This window comes from Phalacrocorax carbo, chromosome 8 (assembly GCF_963921805.1).
Source record: "Phalacrocorax carbo chromosome 8, bPhaCar2.1, whole genome shotgun sequence".
In the NCBI taxonomy this organism is placed as follows: domain Eukaryota; kingdom Metazoa; phylum Chordata; class Aves; order Suliformes; family Phalacrocoracidae; genus Phalacrocorax; species Phalacrocorax carbo.
In genome coordinates this window covers 22,952,709-22,975,281 of record NC_087520.1, presented here as the reverse complement: position 1 = coordinate 22,975,281, position 22,573 = coordinate 22,952,709, and the positions used below count along the sequence as shown (strand labels likewise).

General features: G+C 47.1%; 1 protein-coding gene across 1 annotated transcript; it reads right to left on the bottom strand.

Moving 5' to 3' along the window:
* Positions 1 to 830: 830 nt before the first annotated feature.
* GFOD2 (Gfo/Idh/MocA-like oxidoreductase domain containing 2) lies at positions 831 to 18,158 on the bottom strand. Its single transcript, XM_064459093.1, has 3 exons — positions 17,993 to 18,158; positions 12,232 to 12,575; positions 831 to 3,095 (listed from the first exon to the last, which is right to left on the bottom strand). Exons 2-3 carry the CDS (start codon positions 12,488 to 12,490, stop codon positions 2,197 to 2,199), a joined length of 1,158 nt encoding a protein of 385 aa, XP_064315163.1. The 5' UTR covers positions 12,491 to 12,575; positions 17,993 to 18,158; the 3' UTR covers positions 831 to 2,196.
* Between the last annotated feature and the right edge of the window lie 4,415 nt (positions 18,159 to 22,573).

Below are 22,573 nucleotides of genomic sequence, written 5' to 3'. Positions count from 1 at the left end.
AACTGGCATGAAATAAGCCAGAGCTGTTCTGTTTGAATGAAAGCAGCGACTTCCAAGCAAGGTCAGGAGACATTATGTCACCTGCTTTACATAGCACATAGACATCACAGACATGTTCAGAGCTATGGCAAGAACACTAGTCCTCTACCTGTAACGGAAGGTTTGCAGACATGCAGCATTCACTGCTCCACCTGTTATAGCTGGGAACAGAATATATTGCAACTATTTGCTTTTTTCACCCAGCTCACAGTAGAGATGAGATCGCACAGGGCACAGAAGCAGCCTCGTTCCTACCCTTTAAAACAGCCTGGCAGTAGACTTATTTCTGTCAGGAGTTTTAACGTGTTGGAAGTAAATACCCAAAGGTAAAGTAAATACCTGATTTACATAAGGAGCAAAGTGGTCCCATCAACACTATGGGGGTTTTGCTTCTTAGTTGGTGCCTTCCAGCAATTTCTGTGAGGAGTCAGGCAGAAAAATAAAGATCCTGTTAATCATAAAAGTTGACATGGTAAGTCCAAGATAGGTAAAAGGATCTCCAAAATCAGGTACTCAACTGCTGTAGACCGAGGGATACAGCAAAGAGGTGGGAAATAGATCTTCTGGTGGGACTTACTTTCCCTTGGTGATAAATGGATGACACTTGCTAGGATAGCAGAGAGCTATCTCCTACTTTTTCCACACCCAAGCTGCCCAGCTGGCAGCACAAGAGCACAGAAGTAGGGACGGACTCAACAGGTACTGAGCCCCAGCTTTAAGTCTCCTGTTCACATTGATCAGGATGGTTGCAGCTTGAGCAATCAAACACAAGCACACAGCTGCATAAAGAATGCCCTTAAACAAACACAACTTTTTATTTCTGTAAAAAACAAGATACTTTTCAGGAAGGACCAGCTTATGAAACAGCAGTTTGAATGTTAATATACATAAACACACAGATTTACAATACATTAAAAAAAAAAGCTTTCAAGTACACAAAATAAATGTAGTAAAATCAGACTATCGCTTCCGCATACCTGCCTCAGAGAGAAATGTTTCTCAGATGAACTGAACTTCCACCCATGATCTGCCAACAGACATCTCCACTGGCTACAAGCTGCAGGAAGGCGTGAGGAGGTGCAGGGCCAGAGGGTTAATATCCAGTGTTTAAGAGCAGACTTACCCATGACAGTTCAGTCCCCATTCTCTCAACTACCAGGATGTGTGTAGTGTGACAATTAACCAGCCAGCAGATTAAGAGAGCCGTAAAAGGTAGGAAATACCTCCTTATTTCCATCTTCAGGTCCCTGGATGGTTAATGCTGTACAACTTCATTACCTACAACACCATGGAAATCCTGTGACCCTGGGAGGCATTTATTAACAGTCACAAAAATGAGAACGTGGCCCCGCAGGCATGGCACCAGTGCTGCCGGGCAGTAAACACAACCGCTGGACACAGAGTGTATGGTAAAAAGCTGCTGGATGCAGGCAGCCTCTTGAGTAGAAGGAATAATGTCTACCAATATGGAAGAATAGCACATATCATCACAGACTTCCTGAAGATTCTCCTGCCAAGACACTGTCTACAGAGAATTCGTAGCATCATGTAAATAACATACTAGGTCAAATTAATTTGAAATACATTTGCCATGTGCAGGGAGCCAAAAGGCTGATCTTGTGTTACAAACTGTAATCTGTTCCTTCTACTTTTTGTCCTGTAGGAGTTTAGAGACCTGTTAGATCACTAAACTCATTTATAAAATTTTACAAACTGAGGAGTAAAACTTAATCAGTCTCCAAGAGAGAAGGAAAAGGCATCTGAACAACAGATACTCCCTGATCTTGCTCTACACGCTCTCATGTTAAAATTGTTAAAATAAGCAACCTGTGCAACAGGGGGTGTGCCCTGTTTCCAAGCCATGCAACGGCAGAGATCCCATGCTTCACTTCAGCTACTGCAAGTGCAAAGGGCAATTCAAGTTTTCCTACCAGTCTCCAAGACAAAAATTAAACATTTGCAAAAACGGAAACTTTTAAAACTCTTTAAACAATGCAATCAGAACAGTTTCTATCAGAACATGACATATTTTACACATTTCAAAAAAACCAAGGAACTCGGGTTATTAAATAAGAATCTACATATCTTATAAAACAGAGAGTGTTTTTACATTACAGCCAGCAGTGTTAATTGTTCCATCTTCCAAAGCAGGAATATTCATAAGTTATTTCTTTGAAGTGCCTCGCAGAGGTTTTGATTGGCATCTGGTTCCTCAGTCATCACTTCCACAGCCTCCCACTCCCCTGACCTGCTGGATTTCTTGATGGCCTCCACAACACTCTGCATGTATAGACCATCTTCAAAAGAGGCTGCCATAGCAACAGGTTTATGATCCCATGTCCGACGGTCTTCCTGGTCTTGGAAAGACTGCCGCAGTGCTTGCACCATGTACACCATTCCTTTTAGGTAAAGCAGCGGGATGTCTTTAAACCCCTTATCCAAAAGGCCCTTGTTGACAGTCAGAGAGTCTGTAAACAGTAGTTCTTCTTGGAGCGCGGTGTTTTTCTGCCCATACAAGTCTGTCCCACGAGCTATGAGGCGACCAGTAGACCCAACAACCATTACTTCATGGATGAATGATCCAGGCATGTTGAAGTTGAGAGTCACAGTGCAACAGACACCCTCACTCATTACCATCTGGAAAAAGCAGAAGTCATCACTAGTGACATGGCGGATCCCGCTAATAGCTGTGTTCTGCTTCACAAAAGTCTTGAGCAAACCATGGACTTTCTCTGCTTTCCTGCTGATGAGGTGAGTTAAGAGGTCGATAATGTAGGTTCCCATTGTGTGCAGACCACCTCCTCCCATCAGCTCATCACAGATCCAGTTGTACCTGTGGCTGAGCAAGCTTCCGCCATAAACTCGTACATCGCAGATCATCACGTTGCCCACGTAGTGTTCTTCTATCAACTGCTTCATCTTCACAAAAGCGGGCAAGAAACGGAGAACATTGCCAACAATGCTCATCAGCTTGGGGTAATACCTGGCAGCTGTGACCATCCTGAAGGCATCCACAGAAGTAGCAGCTTTCTCACAGATCACGTTCTTCCCTATTCCTGCAGCACAAACGAAAAAGCGATACATACTCAGATGCCCCAAAAGCTGTAAAAAAAGGGTGTTTAAGAGTCAGGCTTTCCTGCTGCAATTTCAAAGGCAAAGATCTTCGAACTAAAATAGGAAAGCCAAGTGTGGCAAGACTCAAAGCTACTTGCAAGATGCTCCGGCTGCAGAGCTGACAAACTCCCACAGAGAGAGGCTCCAAATAAAGAGAGGATTTTTACATCAAGAAACATAAATGGCCAAATGGCATCACACGGCATTAAAACAAAACACAATTTGCATGCTATAGCTATAAAATTATTTGAATGCTTGTACAGCCAGAGGAAAAATACCATCACCTACTGTGCAGTGAAGAGATGAGCAAGGGGGAGATTTGATTTTCACTTTGTATTTCACCACCGCTGTGAATTCATTATTTTAAATAAATTAATAGAAATGGGACATAAAAGATACTTAGTGGCCTGCATAGAAAAACACAAAAATTAGAAAAATATTTTGGTGGGTGGATTGTTTTAAAAGCATTGCTAACTGGAAAGCAAACCAGTTCGGTCTGCACGTACAGCCTACTCATGCAATTAGACTGCAGAGGTGACTGTGTCCTGTGCTCAGCCTGAATCCACATGGGCAGTCAATATTTCATTTTTTTTAACTTTAAAGCAGAAATAGAGTAATAGAAGAGTGTCCCAGTGCAAGCTTCAACCAAATTCCTATATTCGGTGCTTTGCTGGTATTCCCTCTTCCTCCCCCGCCTTCACCCTTTTCTCATGGTATGGCTTAACTTTTCCATATACATCTGTTCTGATAAAATGCTAAAAATCTAAACATTTTTCAGTGTAACAACCAGGGGTATACCTATAAGTCTCCAGACATTAACTGGTGATGTCAGATCTGAAGGTCAGTCACGCTGTACCAGTTTCTGCCTAAGAATTGCAATAACCGCCACATGGTGGTAGGCACCCCTCTGAGAGCTTCCCCTTACCCAGCAGCAGACTGTGGTCCCTGCTCAGGACAGATTTTAATTGACTCCCTGTTGAGAAGATACCAGCACAAGCACTTCAACTGGTCTCTCTCGCACGAGGGGAAGCCAGATCCCACACTGCAGTTCCTGCTCTCAGCACTCCACCTCCTGGCTGCACTGTGCAAGCCTTTTGGGAACCGTCCCAGCAGTCCAGGGGCCACTGAGCTCCAGTGACACATCACCGTGCCCAACTCAGCCAGGGGACAACTACAGAACTCAGAACCTACATTTCTAATCGACACAAGCAAAATCCAGTCAGAAAATAACAAGACTACAATTTTTGTTGGTCTTGTCCAAAGAAATCAACTAAATAGTTGTGAGTCAACAGAAGCTTTAATGAACCAACTCCCCAGAAATACCCTGGCTACCCCACTGGTAATCCCCTCTTTCAGGGGCTATTTCTGACTCTCCCACCCCCAACGCTGTTGCTGAGACGATACAATGCTCTGTTCAATATTCTGCAGGGGTAGCTGAGGCATCTCGAGACGCTTGAGCATTCCGAGGTGCTTCAGCACCTGGTTTACCTGCCTTCTTGTTTAAATGGCACTTATCTCAAACCAGGTTACAGTAAAAGACAAGCAAAAAGAAAAAGCAAAAGCATCCTAAGCAGACCATGGTTCTCAAAGTTCTCAGGAAGTAAAGCAACTCTCAATCCATGTACATACGGGGCACAGCTCTCCCCCTTGCACAACCCTGCCACCCTCCACCATGTATTTGGCAGCACAGGAGCTGTCTCAGGGTACAAACCCAGCATGGAACTATTCACTCATCTTGGCTCACTTTCTGGCAAGTTATTCCCCCAAGTTGGCACTTCAGGGAACCTGGCAGGGTCCACACAAAAGGGGCTGGGTCCCTGTAGTGGGGGACCAAGAGCAGAGAGGGCTGAGCCAAAGGAGACCCTCCCCTCCACCACCCAGTGACAGCCATTTCACACCAGGTGGTTTATCATCACACCAGGCTGCCATTGTTCTGCCACCCACGCGCCCACCCTCATCCTTGCATCAGTACTGTGCTCTTTTTGCCAGCGTAGGCTGAGCCACTTGAGGAGCTAAAACTGACTGATGCCTTTTTTTGGGATGGCACGCAGCACAGCGCACTGACAGCTCAGCACAGTCCATCCAGTGCCGCCAGAGTGCCAGGATGGAGACCTGGGTACACCATAACATCTGTGGGATAATCCTCTGGTTGCCCTCAGTAGGACTGTCCCCAGGCTCACCGAGACGGCCATGCAGCAAAGCCAAGGGCCAAGCTAGAGATGGCTATGAGATCCCTTACCAACATAATGTCCATACCTTCTGTTTTCCAAGGCACAGCAACTTACAACCCTTGTCTTGCTACTGTTATTTTGATAATGAAAAACCTGAACTTTGTACCATATTGTTCTCTTAAATCCCCGCTGCAAAATTTTCTGTTGAGGCCCCCACCAGCTAGGAGACATGAGAGCCACCACGGGGCTCTGGTGCTCCTTGGAGCCCTCTGTGAGCCAGTTCAGCTCACCAGCTGGGCCCAGTTTAGAAAACAAAGCAACCTCTTTCCAAGCAGGGGGGTTAAATCAGCTCACGAGTGGGTCTGAGCCTACAGAAAGGGTTGCATGCCTGGAAGGAAGGAGATAGAGCTGTGGAGTTGGGTTTCCCCACCTCAGAGGTAGCAAGTCAGGACAGCAACAGCTCCGCTGCTTGTGCGGGCTGTCCTAGCAACATGCCTCATGGTCTTCTCTATGCATACCTCAGAACAAACGCTGTCTGCCGGGAGCACATTAGCTTCTGCAGACTATCACTCCACTGAAGTGCTCCTAGGATGCTAGAGAGAGAAAGAGTCAATCTTCCTCCCTAGAACTTAACTTCATTTTATCCTTATCCAGGAAACAGGCTGTCTGCCCTGGCTTGTGACAGCCACTGCTGCTTCACATCCTGGAAGATGGACATTTTTCTGCCAGCCCACCTCAAAGTGACCAGCTCCAAGCCCCCATGGGCTCTTTTAATCTGCAACGATGGTTCCTTGGGAAGTGTTTCTTGCTCTCAATGCTGCGTTCATTATTGCTGAATGTGAAAGGACATGGCTAATGCAACTGGCTAAGCAGTGTGAAGGCATGTAGCTCTCTACCAGCTCTTACACTGCTCATGACTGTAATTAACCCTGAATGGCTTCAGGCTTCAGCATTCCCCAGAAAAGCAGCGCTGAGCACTGCCCTACATGCAGAACGGCTGCACAGGCTGCCTTACATGCCCCTGGCCAAAGCACCTGACAAGCCAACAGACCTGACCCTGAACAAACTGCTACTCTGCTCCCAGCGCACAAGAAACCACCTCTCCACAATTGCATTTCCAGGCAGGTGCACCCTGGAACAGTCATTACTAGCTCTGCACACAGAAGAAACTATTCTTATTTATGGCGTTTTAACTGGTTGTTGTAGTAAGAGAGAGGGAAAAGAGAATAAAAGGTCACCATTGCCAGGAGTCCTTAAACAAACCATCTACTCCCATGTTCAGGGGCAAAAGCAATTTGCCCAATTGCTGAGTTTCCCAACCAATTCCTGATTCAGTAAATATACTAAATGTTTAAAAAGAGGTCTATTAACTCTCGTTAATGTAATATAGCCAAATCACGGCTTCATCCAGTGAAATACCAGATTTAAAGTGAGTTCACATCCTATGGAAGCAATCAAAGAAAAAACAGGCAAACTGAGACTTACTGGACGGCAGAATAAACTAGACTATTTTATCCTAAATGAATCTTACATCTCTAGTCAGATCCACACTGTCCATCAGCAACGAGGCCTCGGCTTCCCCTGCAGCTCCTCAGCCATGCCACATCCAAAACTTGCCATATGGGAAGTATTTTACAGTCCTGTTTAATAAAATGTAAGCACAGAAAACTTGCTGCTTTCTCATGCTACCTGGTGGATGCTGCCCAGAACCGTGATGGGAGCTGGGGATGGAAACAGGTCCCAGCAGTTGGGCCCCCCAGCCCACTCCTTTGTCCTGGTAGGGAGAGTGCCAGCATGGGCAGGAGGAAGGGGAAGGGACCCTGCAGCCCGATAGGGCCTCAGGAGGGGGAGCATTCACAAAAAGATGGAAGAAGTACAGCCCAAACCTTAAAGAATTGGCTCTCTCCTCAGTCAACATGCATGTGAGCTGGGGTCTCCTCTCTGCCTCAGGCTGGGTACATACTGGCAGGCCATGAGGAGGACACTGAGACCACACCTGGCCCAGCGCTCCATCAAGGAGGTCCTTCATGTCCCAGGGGGGCCTGTTGACTAGCCTGGAATAGGAGGTAGCCCACCAGGGCTCCTGACAGCAACAGGTCCTGCTGTCCTGTGTCCGGGTGGGACAAGCAGGGGCAGTCATGCACAGAGGTGCCCCTGCAGCGTAGTCAGGAGGGGACTGGCCATGTGCCAGGCAGCCTGCCCAGGCAGTGTGAGGAGAGGGTTGGGCTGGGACAGCCTTCTCACCATGGCAGCCACCACTTCACCACTGTGGTTGTTTATTTGCCTTGCTGTCATAGCCACAGCTGCCCATCCAACACTTTCCAGAAGCAGCTGAAGTTCCCAGCCTTGCCCCTATCTGCATGAGTTACGATGTTGACTCAAACTACTCAATCTATTTATCCCATGAAATACATCTATTGAACTGAAGCCCCAGTTCTTCCCTGAACCATGTCAGATACCTAAGGTTGCACCTAGGAAGATGTACAAGTGGTTACTGTTGAAGCACACCAGACCATTGTTTTGTCCACCGTAAGAAGCTGGGAGTGTCTGAGGAGTGTTCTCAAATAACCAGCTGTTTCAGACATACTTGCTTTGGGAGCCTCCCAGTGAATGAATGTTCATTCCAAAACACACTTTATTTCATTTCTTGTTTGCCTACCATTTGAAAAGACCTTCATGATACTTAGTACAGATGGGAAGCACAATATGCAAAGAGCACTCATATCACACTTGTTCATCCTGTTTCAAGAACAGGAAATCTGGATTTGTCACAACACAAAGCAGTGATAGAGCCCTTTCTGACTTCTTCCTTCATAATTAACATATACATGCTATAATTTGTCAGGACTCCATAAAATCAGGGGGTCAAACAATCTATGTTGCAAAGATGTCTTAAATGATGTAGACAACCAGTATAAACCAAGAGAGACAAGTAAAAGGTTCCACAAACCATCCATTTGATGGCTGGGCGCAGTACATACAGCAACATTATCTTTAGCATCCTGAAGAAATTTTACTCTGAGGACTTCTCATGTTCTGCCTCCCTGAACTTCGCCTCACACACAAACATCCCATCTTTTACATTCCACTCCAGCCGGTAACTCCACTCTGTGCTCACCTAATGCAAGGATGGATCCACTGTAACTGTGGGACATGAACAGCAACACAGACATTTTGTGAAATTAATTTAGTTCCTGTCCTCTGAGATCAAAAGAAGCACAAATTTTAGGATAGCTTCTTGCTTCCCGTTGTGGAGATAAACCATACCATTACACCAATCAATTCGAATTATCCTCTGGACTTTGAGCCATTCTGTCTGCTTCATGAACTCAATCCAGTGTTACTGCTTTGCCCCTGTCACGCCAAAGTTGTACCTAGGCTTATTTATGGATGTCTGTTAGTAAGAAACTTATGCAAGTAAATTGCACCACCTGGAAAAACTGTCTCTCTCTCTCCCCTCTCTGCCAGAAATAAAAATGTAAGCACATTTTTAAAAAAAATAAATAATGAAAGTATAAAAAAGTATACAAATAAGTAATAAAAGTGTAAACACTTCAAAAAACCCCAAACCAACCCACCCCAACAAAATAAAATACACAAGACCATTAGCACTGCACTTACACCTGATCTCTCCTAAAACCCAGCCACTCAGCTAGTCAATACCAACCTATTATACACAATTCTCAGCCAGTAATTCTCCAATTATAAACATCACTGTATCAATCTGAACTTTCAGAGGAAACATACTTGCCATCTTTGGCCCTACCCTGATTTTGCGTTCCTTCAGAATGCTCAATCATAGCAATCCATCCAACACTGGCTTAAAACAGGTCACAGAATGGCAGGGGTTGGAAGGGACCTCTGGAGACCACCTCATCCAACCCCTGAGCTTGAGCAGATATACCTACAGCAGGGTGCACAGGACCATGTCCAGGCGGGTTTTGAATATTTCCAAAAGAGACTCTACAACCCCCCTGGGCAGCCTGTTCCACTGCTCTGTCACCCTCACAGTAAAGTTTTTCCGCATGTTTAGGTGGAACTTCCTGTGTTCCAACTTGTGCCTGTTGCCCCTTGTCCAGTCATCAGGCACCACTGAAAAGAGTCCAGCCCCATCCTCTTGACATCCACCCTTCTGGTATTTATCAGCATTGATAAGATCCCCCCTCAGTCTTCTCTTCTCCAGGCTGAACCCAGGCCTCTCAGACTTTCCTCTTAAGGAAGATACTCCAGTCCCCTGATCATCTTCGTAGCTTTCCGCTGGACTCTCTCCAGTAGTTCCCTGTCCTTCCTTAACTGGGGAGCCCAGCAGCACTCCAGATGTGGCCTCACTAGGGCAGAGTAGAGGGGGAGGATAACCTCCCTCGACCTGCTGGCCACACTCCTTTTATTGCAGCCCAGAATACCATTGGCCTTCTTGGCCACAAGGGCACAGTGCTGGCTCATGGCCAACCTGCTGTCCACCAGCACTCCCAGGCCCTTGTCAACAGAGATGCGTTCCAGCAGGTCACCCCAACCTGTACTGGTGCATGGAGTTGTTCCTCCCCAGGTGCAGGACCTTACACTTGCTCTTGTTGAATTTCATCAGGTTCCCCTCGGTGCAGCTCTCCACCCTGTCCAGGTCTCGCTGGATGGCAGCACAGCCTTCTGGTGTATCAGCCACTCCTCCCAGCTTGGTATCATCAGTGAACTTGCTGAGGTTACGCTCTATCCCATCATCCTGGTCATTGATGAATATATTAAACAGGACTGGACCCAGCACAGACCCCTGGGGAACACCACTAGTGACAGGCCTCCAACCAGACTCTGCCCCATTGATCACAACCCTCTGAGTTCTGCCATTTGGCTAGTTCTCAATCCACCTCACTGTCCACTCATCCAACCCACGCTTCCTTAGCTTGCCTGTGAGGATGCTATGGGACACAGTGTCGAATGCCTTGCTGAAGTTGAGATAGACAACATCCACTGCTTTCCCTTCATCGACTCCGCCAGTCAGGGCATCACAGAAGGCTATCAGGTTGGTCAAGCATCATCTTCCCTTGGTGAATCCATGTTGACTACTTCTGATAACCTTGTCCTCTACATGCCTGGAGATGACCTCCAGGATGAAATGTTCTGTCACCTTTCCAGGGACAGAGGTGTGGCTGACCAGCCTGTAGTTTCCCAGGTCCTCCTTCTTGACCCTTTTTGAAGACTGGAGTGACATTGGCTCCCCTCAAGTCCAGCACACTTGGTGGCACATCTATAAATACTGTTGAGATGAACCTATAAAGCTGAATGACAAGGTCAGCATCATATTGGGTCTCATATGCCTGCATCAGTTTGCAGATCAGAACGTTTCAAGACAGAAGTGAAGAATAAGCCACCCTTTACTCCTTCATCCACTCATTTCCCCAGCTGCTTCAGCTTTCCACCTATCTATACTTGCAGTCAAGCATACATACCACCTCTATACTTCTGCACCAGCTTTATCCCCCTTTTCTCCCCTGGGTAATGTCACCTTACAGGTTCCCAGCCTTTGAAGAAAGAATCTCAGTTCATTTCAGATAATAATTCACCAGAGAAGGTTTAATCCTCTCCTTTTAGCTCACTTTACCATCAAAAGCCATTAGAACTAGCAAAACACTACCTAACAAGTGTTTAAAAAAAAATGTTTAGCATATTTAAAGAGATAATTCCTAGCTACAGGTCAAACATTCAGAAGTCAGAATACCTTAAACTTAAAGGACAGTAGTCAAAGTAAACAAACAAATCTAACAATGTAAAAAAGAAAAAAATCCAGAAATCTCTCTCTGCTTCTCTAAGTGGCATTGCAAATGTTTTTGTGGGGGGTCATTTATTTCCAAAACAAATTACTGTATAGCAAAGAGCCTAAGAACAAGAAACCATCGTGGCTCACATGGTTTGAGATATTACCCTTTCTGAAATTAACTCATGTGGATCTCCTGTACACACAGTAAAAATATCACACTTGTTATTTACAGAATTACATGCAAACTCACACCCACACTGTACTACGTGAGAGAATATTAACACTACAAAGTCATATGCTGGAGAATTAAGAAACGTCAGGAGGCCTGGGGAAGTTGGCTCCCACCTCCCTGTCCAACCAGTTCAGGTTGTCGTCCCTCCTCTCCCAGACACCTTCACCCAGCCCATCTTGCTGGATTCCTTCTGCTGTCCCCAACATCTCCTCCTCCCCAGCATCTGCCCTCCTGCCTCCGGTGGAAGGATTCTTCCAGCAAGTCTGCATGCAGGACAACACCAGCCTGCTATGGACGTGGGTGTCCAAAGAGAGCTCCAGGTAGCAGCCAGGGACACATCACGCTGGCTGAAAGCGGCATCTGCACAGAATTTAGGTCCTAACTCACAACATTCTACTGTGTGCAGGCAAATGCTTTTTTCAAAGGCTTTTAACTTTCAAGTTTGGTTTTATTTGTGGGGAAAACAGAAAGCAGAGCCGAACAATCGTCCACCCCAGGCAAATCTCAGTTTCCTATTGCAGAATGTGGGAAGATTTGAAATTAAACAACTTAAATTGTTTGGGTTTGGGGTTTTTGTTGTTTGTTTGTTTTTAAATGGGTATAAAAACATTTTACCCTCTCATCATCATCTCTGACACAGCTCATTTTTATTAAAACCTCCCCACCATAAGTGCAGTCTGAAGATGACTCAGGATATTTTAGCCCAATTGGTTCAAAATTTGCAAAGCTCTAAGCAATTATAAATAGCAATTTTACAAAAAATTCCAGGTAACCTTTCTTGCAGATGGTGCTACCAATTCCATACAAAACCTTTCACATCACATTTGCACATTGGCGCAACAGAACCATGCTGGGATAACAGCTTCAAATTTCAATCTGCCAATGAGCTACGGAGTTGTGGTCCAACTCCAAAGATAAAAAGGTACCTAGAGCCTTCACAGCAATTTGCCGAGTTAGTGGTGGAGGGATATTGATGCAAACCAAATCCACGTCCTGGTGCAGCAAGACATCGTCAGTCTGACTTGTGTAGAAGGAAATGTTCATTTCCTCTGCCAGCTGTTTGGCCTCCTCTTCAGTCTTCCCCCAAAGTGCTTCAACGGAGAAGCCTTCTGCTCTCAGCAAGGGTACCAGGACTCGGGCGGTGCTGCCAGTTCCAAACACACCCACTCCAGGAAGCATTTTCATTCTGCATTAATTCAAGCATCAGGGTCTACACATAGGCCTTCAATAAAATGTTCAGATCCTCAGCTTTCCGTTCCATCCACAGTTCCTAAAACATGAAAAGTTATGAGTCAGTATCAACAAAAGGCATATTTGACATCAAATGCATCTAGCCTGAGTGCTAGCTTCTATCCCTCCTACAGCATTCAAAATTTTCAGAGCCTCATAAAAACAAACAAACAAACAAAACACACACACACACACAAAAAAAACCCATGCCCTAAAACTTGCGATCCTTACAGAATTAAGGGATGAGTCAATCCTATTGGAGAAGAATGGTAAGCAAGCAGCCTTACAAGTAACGAGCATCTCCTGAGCTTCAAAACTCAGGATGCACGTACAGAAACACACACGAGCATGCCCGGACAACCAGAGATGGTGAGGCACAAACCAGGAGTGACAGGAAGCATCAGGGAGACAGGACATAGAACCTCTCACATTGGCAGTAAAACCAGCACTGCTGTATTTGTGATGATGTAAGTCTCTAAATGAGACAAAGGATTGTGAGATGAGGTAATATCTTTTATTAGACCGATTGAAATAGCTGGAAATAATAGGCAAGTGTTTGGGCACATAAATCTTCCAAATTAAATACAAAAACGGAAAACAAGTACTTGGAGCTTAAAAATTTTATGGCAAAAAGTTAAGTCACTCCAGAGAAGATCTAGAAAATGTGTCCTGTGGGGAAAAACTGGATTCACCGAGCTTGTTTGGCCGGGGGAGGAGAAGGCTACAGGAAGACATAATGTCAGTATTAAAATACATCGAAGACTGCTTTTAGAAAGAAAAAGTGTGCTCCACTATGCCCAGTGTGGGTAGTTAAAAGCTTTACTTAACTCGGGACAGTTAAAAATCTCTTTCTGCCTATGCCATTTAATCTCCAGGAATGCAGGGATTTGTACACAATTATTATACTTGCTGCACACAAACATTTGGTTAAGTCACACTCTTTTGTTCTTTTAAGTATTTCCTGGAAAATTAATCCCTTCAGATCACCTACTTACCAGTTTGTCTTAGAACTGCTTCTGGCCACAACTGGCTGAACTACCTTTAACATTCACCTGAACACTAACTTCAAGGAGGATGTCAGAAGTCTCCTCAATCTGGGAAAACCGCAGCAACCTATGATCTGGCTTTTCTTCTGTGCCTTTTTGAATTTTTATCTACTACACCCACTCTGGACCTCTTCTGGTTTTTTTTTTTAAGAAAGGAAAAGTTTACTTAATTTTATAAACATGACAAATTCCATTTTCTTTAGAAGCTTATTACGAAAAAGCAAAGACCATGTTGCAAAGAGAACTGGTACCAACACCAGATCTACTCCTTTGGAAAAAATCCCTACAAGCAATTTATGATCTGTTTCAGAAAGAGTCACATGTCTCCCCATCCTAAAATACCTGTGCTAAGTTATAATGTGTGAAAGCAAATACTGACACAGCAAGGGCAAGTACCAGCACACAAGTCAAACTACCCACAGTGCAAGCGCCTTGTACAGGGGTGCCTACACTGACCAGCATAACAGAATTGCAACCTCGACTGAATTTCTAGTTATTTCTGTGGTATAGACACCGAACTCAGAAAAAGAAACAGCAGCGCTTGTGAGTATTTATTTTGCAAACACAATCAAATATTTACAGACGTGATAACACACTATAAGAAATGTTTACCAAATTAATTCAGCATGTTTTTTGCTTGTTCTCTGCAATGTTAGGTTTGCAGTGATACAGTCATGGTCTAGTTTTATAAGCAAGAACAAAGTTCATCTGAATTTTAATTAAAATTCAGGGGTTTTTTACCCAACACTCAAATAAGGGTGGTATCAAAATTATCTTGAAAATATTTACTATTCTACATAAAAGGGTAATTTACTGCCAGGAGGGATGGCTTGTATTCAGGCTTGTTTTCTGGAAATGATGCAAACAAAAATATAGTCTTGCAGTAAGTATAACTGTTCAAGTCCCCACACATATATATCTGACACTTTACGGGCTAGAAGAAGAAAATCTGCTTACAGTAAAAAGAGCATCATCTTCTTTTGAATGGACATAAACTAAGCAACATGGAATAGAGACAAGGTGAGTGTGTGCCTGCTTGTACCAGATCACAGAGACACGCTCAACAATGTCAAAATTACACAACACAAAAGTTTAGAAAAGGTTGACTTTTCCAAAAATGCTCTTCAGAGCACACTGTAGCACTTCACATGTGCAATAAGATACTCCTGCTATTCAAATAAGCTGATTTCTGTAGTGCTTGGCTCATTTTAAGTTTTACTTTTTTCTGTTTCCCGTCCAACTGCCTCTTTAAAAATCTCACTTAGGTGGAATTAATTTTAAACTCACTTTTAAACCCAAAACGTAACGTGCTGCTGTGTCAGTGTCACTAGCAGCACAAATCCACAAGAGCTAGTGATTTACTACCATGCAGACCAACTACTGATGATACAAGAACTTAAGGACACCAGCTCACCACTAGTACAAATCAGTTGGCCAACCCAGCCTCAGCAATCACTTCTGGCAAGGCAGCCATGCTCTCTGGGTATGGAGACACAGCTCGCACAGTTATAAGGCCCAGCGGAGCTTGAGACCCTCCAAATACTGCAGCAGCCACTGGTTCTGCAAGGAGAAGTGGCACTGAGCAGAAGGCATGATTCTCTTCCCTCACCTGAGAGCCACCCACAGCCTCTTATTCCCTCTCCAGTTGTTTGCCAACTGGGAAGTCCTGGTTTCTCAAGAAAGTCACAGTGGGATGGGTAGGGGTGCTGAAGTGCAGCAAAAACACAGCCCTTGCACAGGGCAAGGCACAGAGCGTATGTGGCACAGGCAGAGCTAGAGCTGTAGAACTGTAATGGGAGGTTCAGCAGAAGCTTTTGAAGAGGAGTACATATTGGTACCTCATCCGCCTGCACACACACCTCAGAGACACTCAAGTGCTGGTAGATGAGACATTCCAGCCTAGGCCACCCTGGGGAAGCAACCTAAAAAAAACCTGTATTAAAATGAGACCGCAGCTGAGGAGGGAGGCAGCTGTAATTAACAATCTACTAAGATTGAACAGAGACCCCAAAAGAACAGCACTGTGCCACTGCAAAAGTCCCCAGAGAATGTTTCTCTGGAGCTCTACATGCATTTCTAATGCTTCTCCCCTAAGGGTGGGGGGGGAGGTGGGGGGTAAGATGGGAAACAACACAGACAAAGGTAATTAGAAGCGTACAACATATACATAAGTATGACCTAAGCAAGCAAAGATTCCTCAGTCTGGAAAATAAATGACTGAGAAGGATGTCACAGAAGGTAACAAAGTCATGAGTGGCTCAGGGTGGAGAAAGACCAATTTTTCACTGTTTCTCCCAGTGCAGGAACAAGTCCTGCATGGAGCTCAGAGAAAGCAGGATCAAAACAATCTAAAGGATGTAGTTCCTTGCATCAAAATTTGGTAAGCTGTGAAATGCCTTGCCACAGGATACTGTGGACATTAGACATACCAAAGCCTCACTGAATTAGTTACAAAAATTATGAAAAGCCTTTTATAAACCAATCTTTCGGAAATTAAAATCCTCATGCATTGATGTCTCTGGTGATCAAACACTCGCATGAAGACTTTTCTGAGGACCCTCCCAACAGAAACACCAAAAGGTGGGGCTTTTATCTGGAAGTAAAAACCAGATTGAAACAGGTATCTCGCATGTCAGGAGATACAAATCAATCTCCTTTTCAGGGAGATGAAATAATCAATGCACATCACCACCCTAAACTTAAATTTTCAAACAGAGGCATTTAAAGCTTCTTAATCTTGCTGTGAGCTGCAATTCCTTTTTATGGCCACAAAACATTTCCATTCTTTGCTTAATTTGATGGCATGTTTGAAGTCCCATCCTACAGTCATAGAAAGGAGCTGTCTGACTCTTCTGGGATACATAGTGACAAGCATTTATGGGACCCAATGCAACAAAAAACCCACTGATTCCTACAGGATCCAATTCAATGCCACATTAAAGTAGTCAGGGAGTTCAGAAGGCAGAAGTCTCAAAAACTAAATATTACAGTCAAGGACTACGGTGCCCAGAAACTGTTGTGGACCATTACAGATGGCTAAAGGTAGTAAAAGAATAACAGCCCATGTCCAAAAAGCCACTGGTCAGTGTAACACTGGCTCTGCAGAAGGAGAAAGCAATTCATGCTTCTCCAACTCATCCTGAAAAGTTCCATTTTGGTTCCAAGGAAGGTGAGACATATGGCAGACAAGCACACCAGCAACAGGGGCACTGTTTTCATCTAGGTGGTTGTTGCTGTGGGTTTGCAAAGAAAGCAAAGACAACTAACAGGGCTATATAAGTAATAAAGTTGTTACTGGTTTTGACATCCTCATAGGTCTTAAGGCTGCATAAGAATTTCTCACAAAATCTACACAGGAACTACTCGGATTTTCACTTTGCATTAGAAGTGTTGCACCAGTGATGTTAACACACTACAGAGACCTCCTGTGAAAACAGATGCTACCCCAGGATTGTCAGTTCTGCACGGACTCCAGCAGAGGGGACTGAAATGCTGGCAGAGACTGCAGGTATCACTTTTGAAGCCAGCGAGGTCTCTGCAGGAATAGAGCTGGGGGAACTTCACTCATCCACCCTGAGAAGCTGGACATCATCACATACATGAATCCATTTTTTTCCTGTCAGACTGTTCATCCAGCCTCCCAGTACAGATATACCTGATGTTCTGTATGTAATGGTTGACAGGCACATGGTTCACATGTTGATCTCAAAAAGACTGACATGCTTTCTTTACTGAACATGCTTTTAATTCAGTGCAAGTAGGATGTGCAATAACCCACGAGTCCAAAACCTCAAGAAACTCCCACCGCACCTCGAGACAAGGCCAGCGCAGCGCTCTGTCCTTCCTGGTCTGGATGCGCAACCGCTCCCCGCAGGTACTGCCCGAGGTCAAAGGCAGGGGTGAGAGCTGTCCCAGAGGCAGCACAGCTGGAAAGTCGTGAAACCCAAACAGCCCTCACGCTGTCACCGTGCTGTAAAGCTCGTGGCAGGGCCATGGCAGCCCCAGGGATGCCTCTAGCACGGCCTACGGTGCTCTCTGCTGACCGGAGGTGCAGGGCTTCGGCTGCTGCTCTTTGTGTGTGGGTCCCTCATGGAACTGGATGGGGCAGGCCCTCACCTCACCTCACCTCACCTCACCTCACCTCACCTCACGGGACAGGACGGGACCGGATCGGGCCTCCTCCCTCCCCTCCCCCCACCCTAAGGGAGCGGACCGGGCAGACTCCCACCCTACCCCACCTCCCCTCATGGGGCCGGGCGGGGCAGGCCCCCACTTCACCCCCGGGCACCGGCTCACACGGACGAAGCCCCGCTGAGACCCACCCTGACCGCGCCCGGCCCAGAATCCTGGGACAGGGCCGCGCTGCCGCCGCCGCCGCCGCCGCCGCCAGGTGGTCCCGGGCCGCCCTTACCTGCCGCCGGCCGGCGAAGGGGGCTGCCGGCGCCGCCCCATCTCGCCTCGCCCCCCCCCACCGCATCCTTCCGCCGGGCGCGCTCCCGCGGGGGCCGACCGCTCGCTCCCGCCCCGGCGCGCGGCGACGCCCTGCCCTGCCCAGCCCGCGCAAGCGCAGGCTAAGCAGCCCCACCCCTTCGTCGGGTAGCGTCTTCGAAAATGGCGGCGCTCGGAGCGGTTTCCCCCCCCGAGCAGAGGGCGGCCTATCCCTAGGCCGGACAGGGCAAGGGGGCGGGCCCTCGGCCGACGGACAGCGCCAGCAGCCAGTAGCAGATCTGCGCGGTCCGTTGTCATAGCATTGATGAGCTCCTCCCGAGCCTCTCCTGAGAGCGACGCTGTGGTCCCTCTGTCTCGTCCCGGGCTCCCCAGTATGTCCCCGTCTGCCTTGTACTGGGGAGCCCAGCACCACGAGGACTCCAGGGGCGGTCCCACCAGTGGCAGGACACACACACCCCCTTCACCTCCTGGCCATTCTCTGCCCGACGCAGCCTAGGACGCCACGAGTTCTCCTCGCAGCTTGGTGTCCACCAGCACCCCCAGAGTCTTTTCCACTCGTGCTTCTGCTGATGGCTTCACCGAGATGCGCCGCAGGCTGGTGCTTGCCCGGCCCAGCTCAGTGAGGGCTCTGGGTGGGAGGTCCTGGCACGGGGATCCATGTGCCACCGAGCCGTGTCAGCTCCTCCATCTGCCAGGGAGCCCATGCAGAGAGATTTCCTGGGTGTAGTCTTCGGCTCAGGGGATCCGTCTCTCACTACAAGTCTCTGTTGCTCAGAGGAGTTCCTTGTTAACAGGCAGGGTGAGGGCAGGATTCTGCTTGGCATCTGAAGCCGTACTTTCGGAGATGTTGGGGAGGGCAGAGTAGCATGACACCCAAAGTAGAGCCTGTTTACAGCTGCCATGCTCCATCTGAGGACAGCCCTGTGCCTCATCCTCTCCCAGCATTGCACAGGAGGCTTGTCGCCTGTTCCCAGCAGGCTGCACAGTGCTGCAGAAGTCAGGAGAGGAAGACCTCAGTGGCTGGACATCAGGCAGGTGCTCCTGAGCACCTTTTGCTTTTCCCTGATTCGCTGCAAGGGAGCAGGGATCTGCTGAGAAACTCTGCAGCCTCTGTCTTGCTTTATATATTGTGTAATGCATGGTGTAACTGCCTGACAATAAGGGGCACCCTGTGTTATTAACAGCATTGTAATTTCCTGCACTCCTTTCTCCTTTGCAGACAGCATTGTGAAATGTTGTCTTAGAGCTGGAGGGGGCTCTGGTAGGAGAGGAGCTTGTGGAGTCGGCAGTAGACAAGACATTAACCTTTAGTTCTGTAGGCACTGTATTTGGGAAGACTGGGAAGGCACTGCCTGCTGGAGAAGGTCTTGCTGGAGAATCAGTCATATAATCATAGAATCATAGAATGGTTTGGGTTGGAAGGGACCTTTAGAGGCTATCTAGTCCAACTGCCCTGCAGTGAGCAGAGACATCTTCAACTAGGTCACGCTGCTTAGAGCCCTGTCCAACATGGCCTTGAATGTTTCTACGGATGGGGCTTCCACTATCTTTCAGCCCCATGGCCGAGCTGGAACAGCAACCCGTTCCAGCACTTCACCACCCTCATTGTAAAAATAAATAAAATTCTTCCTTATATGCAGCCTAAATATACCCTCCTTTAGTTTAAAACCGTTACCCCCCATACTCTCACAGCAGACCTTGCTGAAGAGATTGTCCCCATCCTTCCTATAGTCCCCCTTTAAGTACTGAAAGGCTGCAGTAAGGTCTCCCTGCAGCCTTCTCTTCTCCAGGATGAACAACCCCAACTCTCTCAGCCTGTCCTCATAGGAGAGGTGCTCCAGTCCTTGGATCATTTTTGTGGACCTGCTCCAACAGTTCCATAGTCCTTCTTGTGCTGAGGATACCAGAGCTGGATGCAGCACTGCAGCTGGGGTCTGAGCAGAGGAGCAGAATCCCCTCCCTTGACCTGCTGGCAACACTTCTTTTGATGCAGCCCAGGATATGGTTGGCTTTCTGGGCTGCAAGCGCACATTGCCAACTCATGTCCAACTTTTCACCCACCAGTACCCCCAAGTCCTTCTCTATGGGGCTGCTCTCAATCCCTTCACCCCCAGCCTGTATTGATATGGGGAGTTGCCAGGACCCAGGTGCAGGACCCTGCACTTGGCCTTGTTGAACCTCATGAGATTCTCACAGGCCCACCTCTCCAGCTTGTCCAGGTCTCTTTGGATGACATCCTGTTCTTCTGGTAGGTCAACTGCACAGCTCAGCTTGGTGTCACCTGCAGACTTGCTGAGGGTGCACACAAATAATTGTCTATGTCATTAATGAAGATATTAAACAGCAGTGGTCCCAGTATGGACCCCTGAGGGACACCGCTTGTCACCAGTCTCTATTTGGACATCGAGCCATTGACCAGAAGAGAATGTCTTGCTGAGCCCCAGTCCCTGAGGAGATGAATGCAGGCCCATGAGGGAGGGGGAGCATGGAAATTATGGAGCTCACAGTTCTTTTTATCACTGTCTTGTTTTTGCTGAGCTCTTGCACCTTCTTGCTGCAGATCTGTGACTGTTTGGGGTGCTGAGGTGTGCCCTGACTCAGTGAGGCTCTGGGTGAAGACAGCAATGGATATACCTAGAAAAGCAAGATGAAACCTTTAGTCTAGCATCTGCAGACAGCTCTGCCCCACCACCCCCCCCAGCTGATGTGCTGAGGTTACAGTTAAAATTGACTCATTCTTGTGTCCCAGCCCAGGAAACCCAACCTGGGCCCTGAGAGCTCGATGAGACGTGTTAACAATCTTCCTGGTTTTGCTGCTCTCCTAATTGGGATGTAGAAAATTATCCTGAGTAGAGAATCCAACTTGCTAAGGGCAACCTAGGTAAGGCTTGTACTTATGCGCAGTACTCATGGAGCAGGATAGACAGTCACGCTTGGTGGCTTGGTGTTTGCACTTCACAGAATCACAGAATCACAGAATCACAGAATCCCAGGTTGGAAGGGACCTCAGGGTTCACCTAGTCCAACCTTTCTAGGAAGAGCGCAGTCTCGACAAGATGGCCCAGCACCCTGTCCAGCCGTCTCTTGAAAGTGTCCAATGTGGCTGAGTCAGCCACTTCCCTGGGGAGATTATTCCAATGGTTGACTGTAATAACTGTGAAAAATTTTCTTCTCATGTCCAATCAGAATCTCCCCAAGAGCAACTTGTGTCCATTCCTCCTTGTCCTCTCCATGTGACTCCTTGTGAAAAGGGAGTCTCCATCTTCTCTGTAGCTACCCGTTAAGTACTGGTACATGGTGATGAGATCCCCTCTTAAGCCTCCTTTTCTCAAGGCTGAACAAACCTAGTTCTCCCAGCCTATCCTCATATGGCAGGCTTCCCAGTACTTTGATCATCTTGGTGGCCCTTCTCTGGGCCCCTTCCAGCCTGTCCACATCTTTTTTTTGTATAGAGGGGACCAGAACTGTACACACTACTCCAGGTGTGGCCTGACAAGGGCTGAGTAGAGTGGGATAATGACTTCTTTCTCTCTGCTGGCGATGCCCTTTTTGATGCAACCCAGCATCCTGTTGGCCTTTTTGGCTGCAGCAGCACACTGTTCGCTCATGTTGAGCTTTCTGTCCACCAGGACCCCCAGGTCCCTTTCCACAGAGCTGCTCTCCAGCCAGGTAGATCCCAGCCTGTGCTGCACTCCCAGATTATGTTTTCCCAGGTGCAAGACCTTACACTTGTCCTTGTTGAACTACATGAGGTTCTTGTTGGCCCACTCTTCCAGCCTATCCAGATCTTCCTGCCGAGCAGCTCTCCCTTCTGGAGTGTCTACTTCCCCACTCAACTTGGTGTCATCAGAAAACTTCATCAGGCTACACTTGATGCCGGTATCCAGATCACTCATAAGGATATTGAATAACATTGGGCCCAATATTGATCCCTGGGGGACTCCACTCATGACAGGTTGCCAGTTTGAGAAAGAGCTATTTACCACCACCCTTTGGGTGTGGCCTGTCAGCCAGTTCCCCACTCACTGCACAGACCACCTGTCTAGGCCATAGCGCATTAATTTCTCCAGGAGGAGGCCATGGATGACTGTATCAAAGGCCTTGGAGAAGTCCAGGTAGACAATGTCCACTGCCTGCCCCATGTCAACCAGGCCAGTCACTTTGTCATATAAGGCCACCAGGTTTGTCAAGCACGATCTGCCTTTAGTGAAGCCATGTTGGCTTTTCCCAATCATGTGCTTCATTTGACTTGCGATGGCCCCCAGGAGGATTCGTTCCATAACTTCCCCAGGGATTGAAGTAAGGCTGATGGGCCTATAGTTACCTGGATCCTCCCGCAAGCCTTTCTTGTAGATAGGGGTAACATTTGCCTTCCTCCAGTCCTCTGGGACATCCCCGGTTCTTCACGACTTCTCAAAGATTATGAAGAGTGGCCTTGCAATTACATCAGCCAGCTATCTCAACACCCTCAGGTGGATGGCGTCAGGGCCCATCGATTTGTAGGGGTCAAGCTCCTGTAATAATTCACACACTAACTCTTCCT

Bases quoted from the DNA above. Each gene is read 5' to 3' on its own strand.
- GFOD2 (XM_064459093.1), bottom strand. From the start codon at position 12,490: ATGAAAATGCTTCCTGGAGTGGGTGTGTTTGGAACTGGCAGCACCGCC. The intron at 3,096-12,231 runs GTACCTTTTTAT...TTTGTGCTGCAG, and splicing joins AATTGCTGTGAAGGCTCTAG to GAATAGGGAAGAACGTGATC.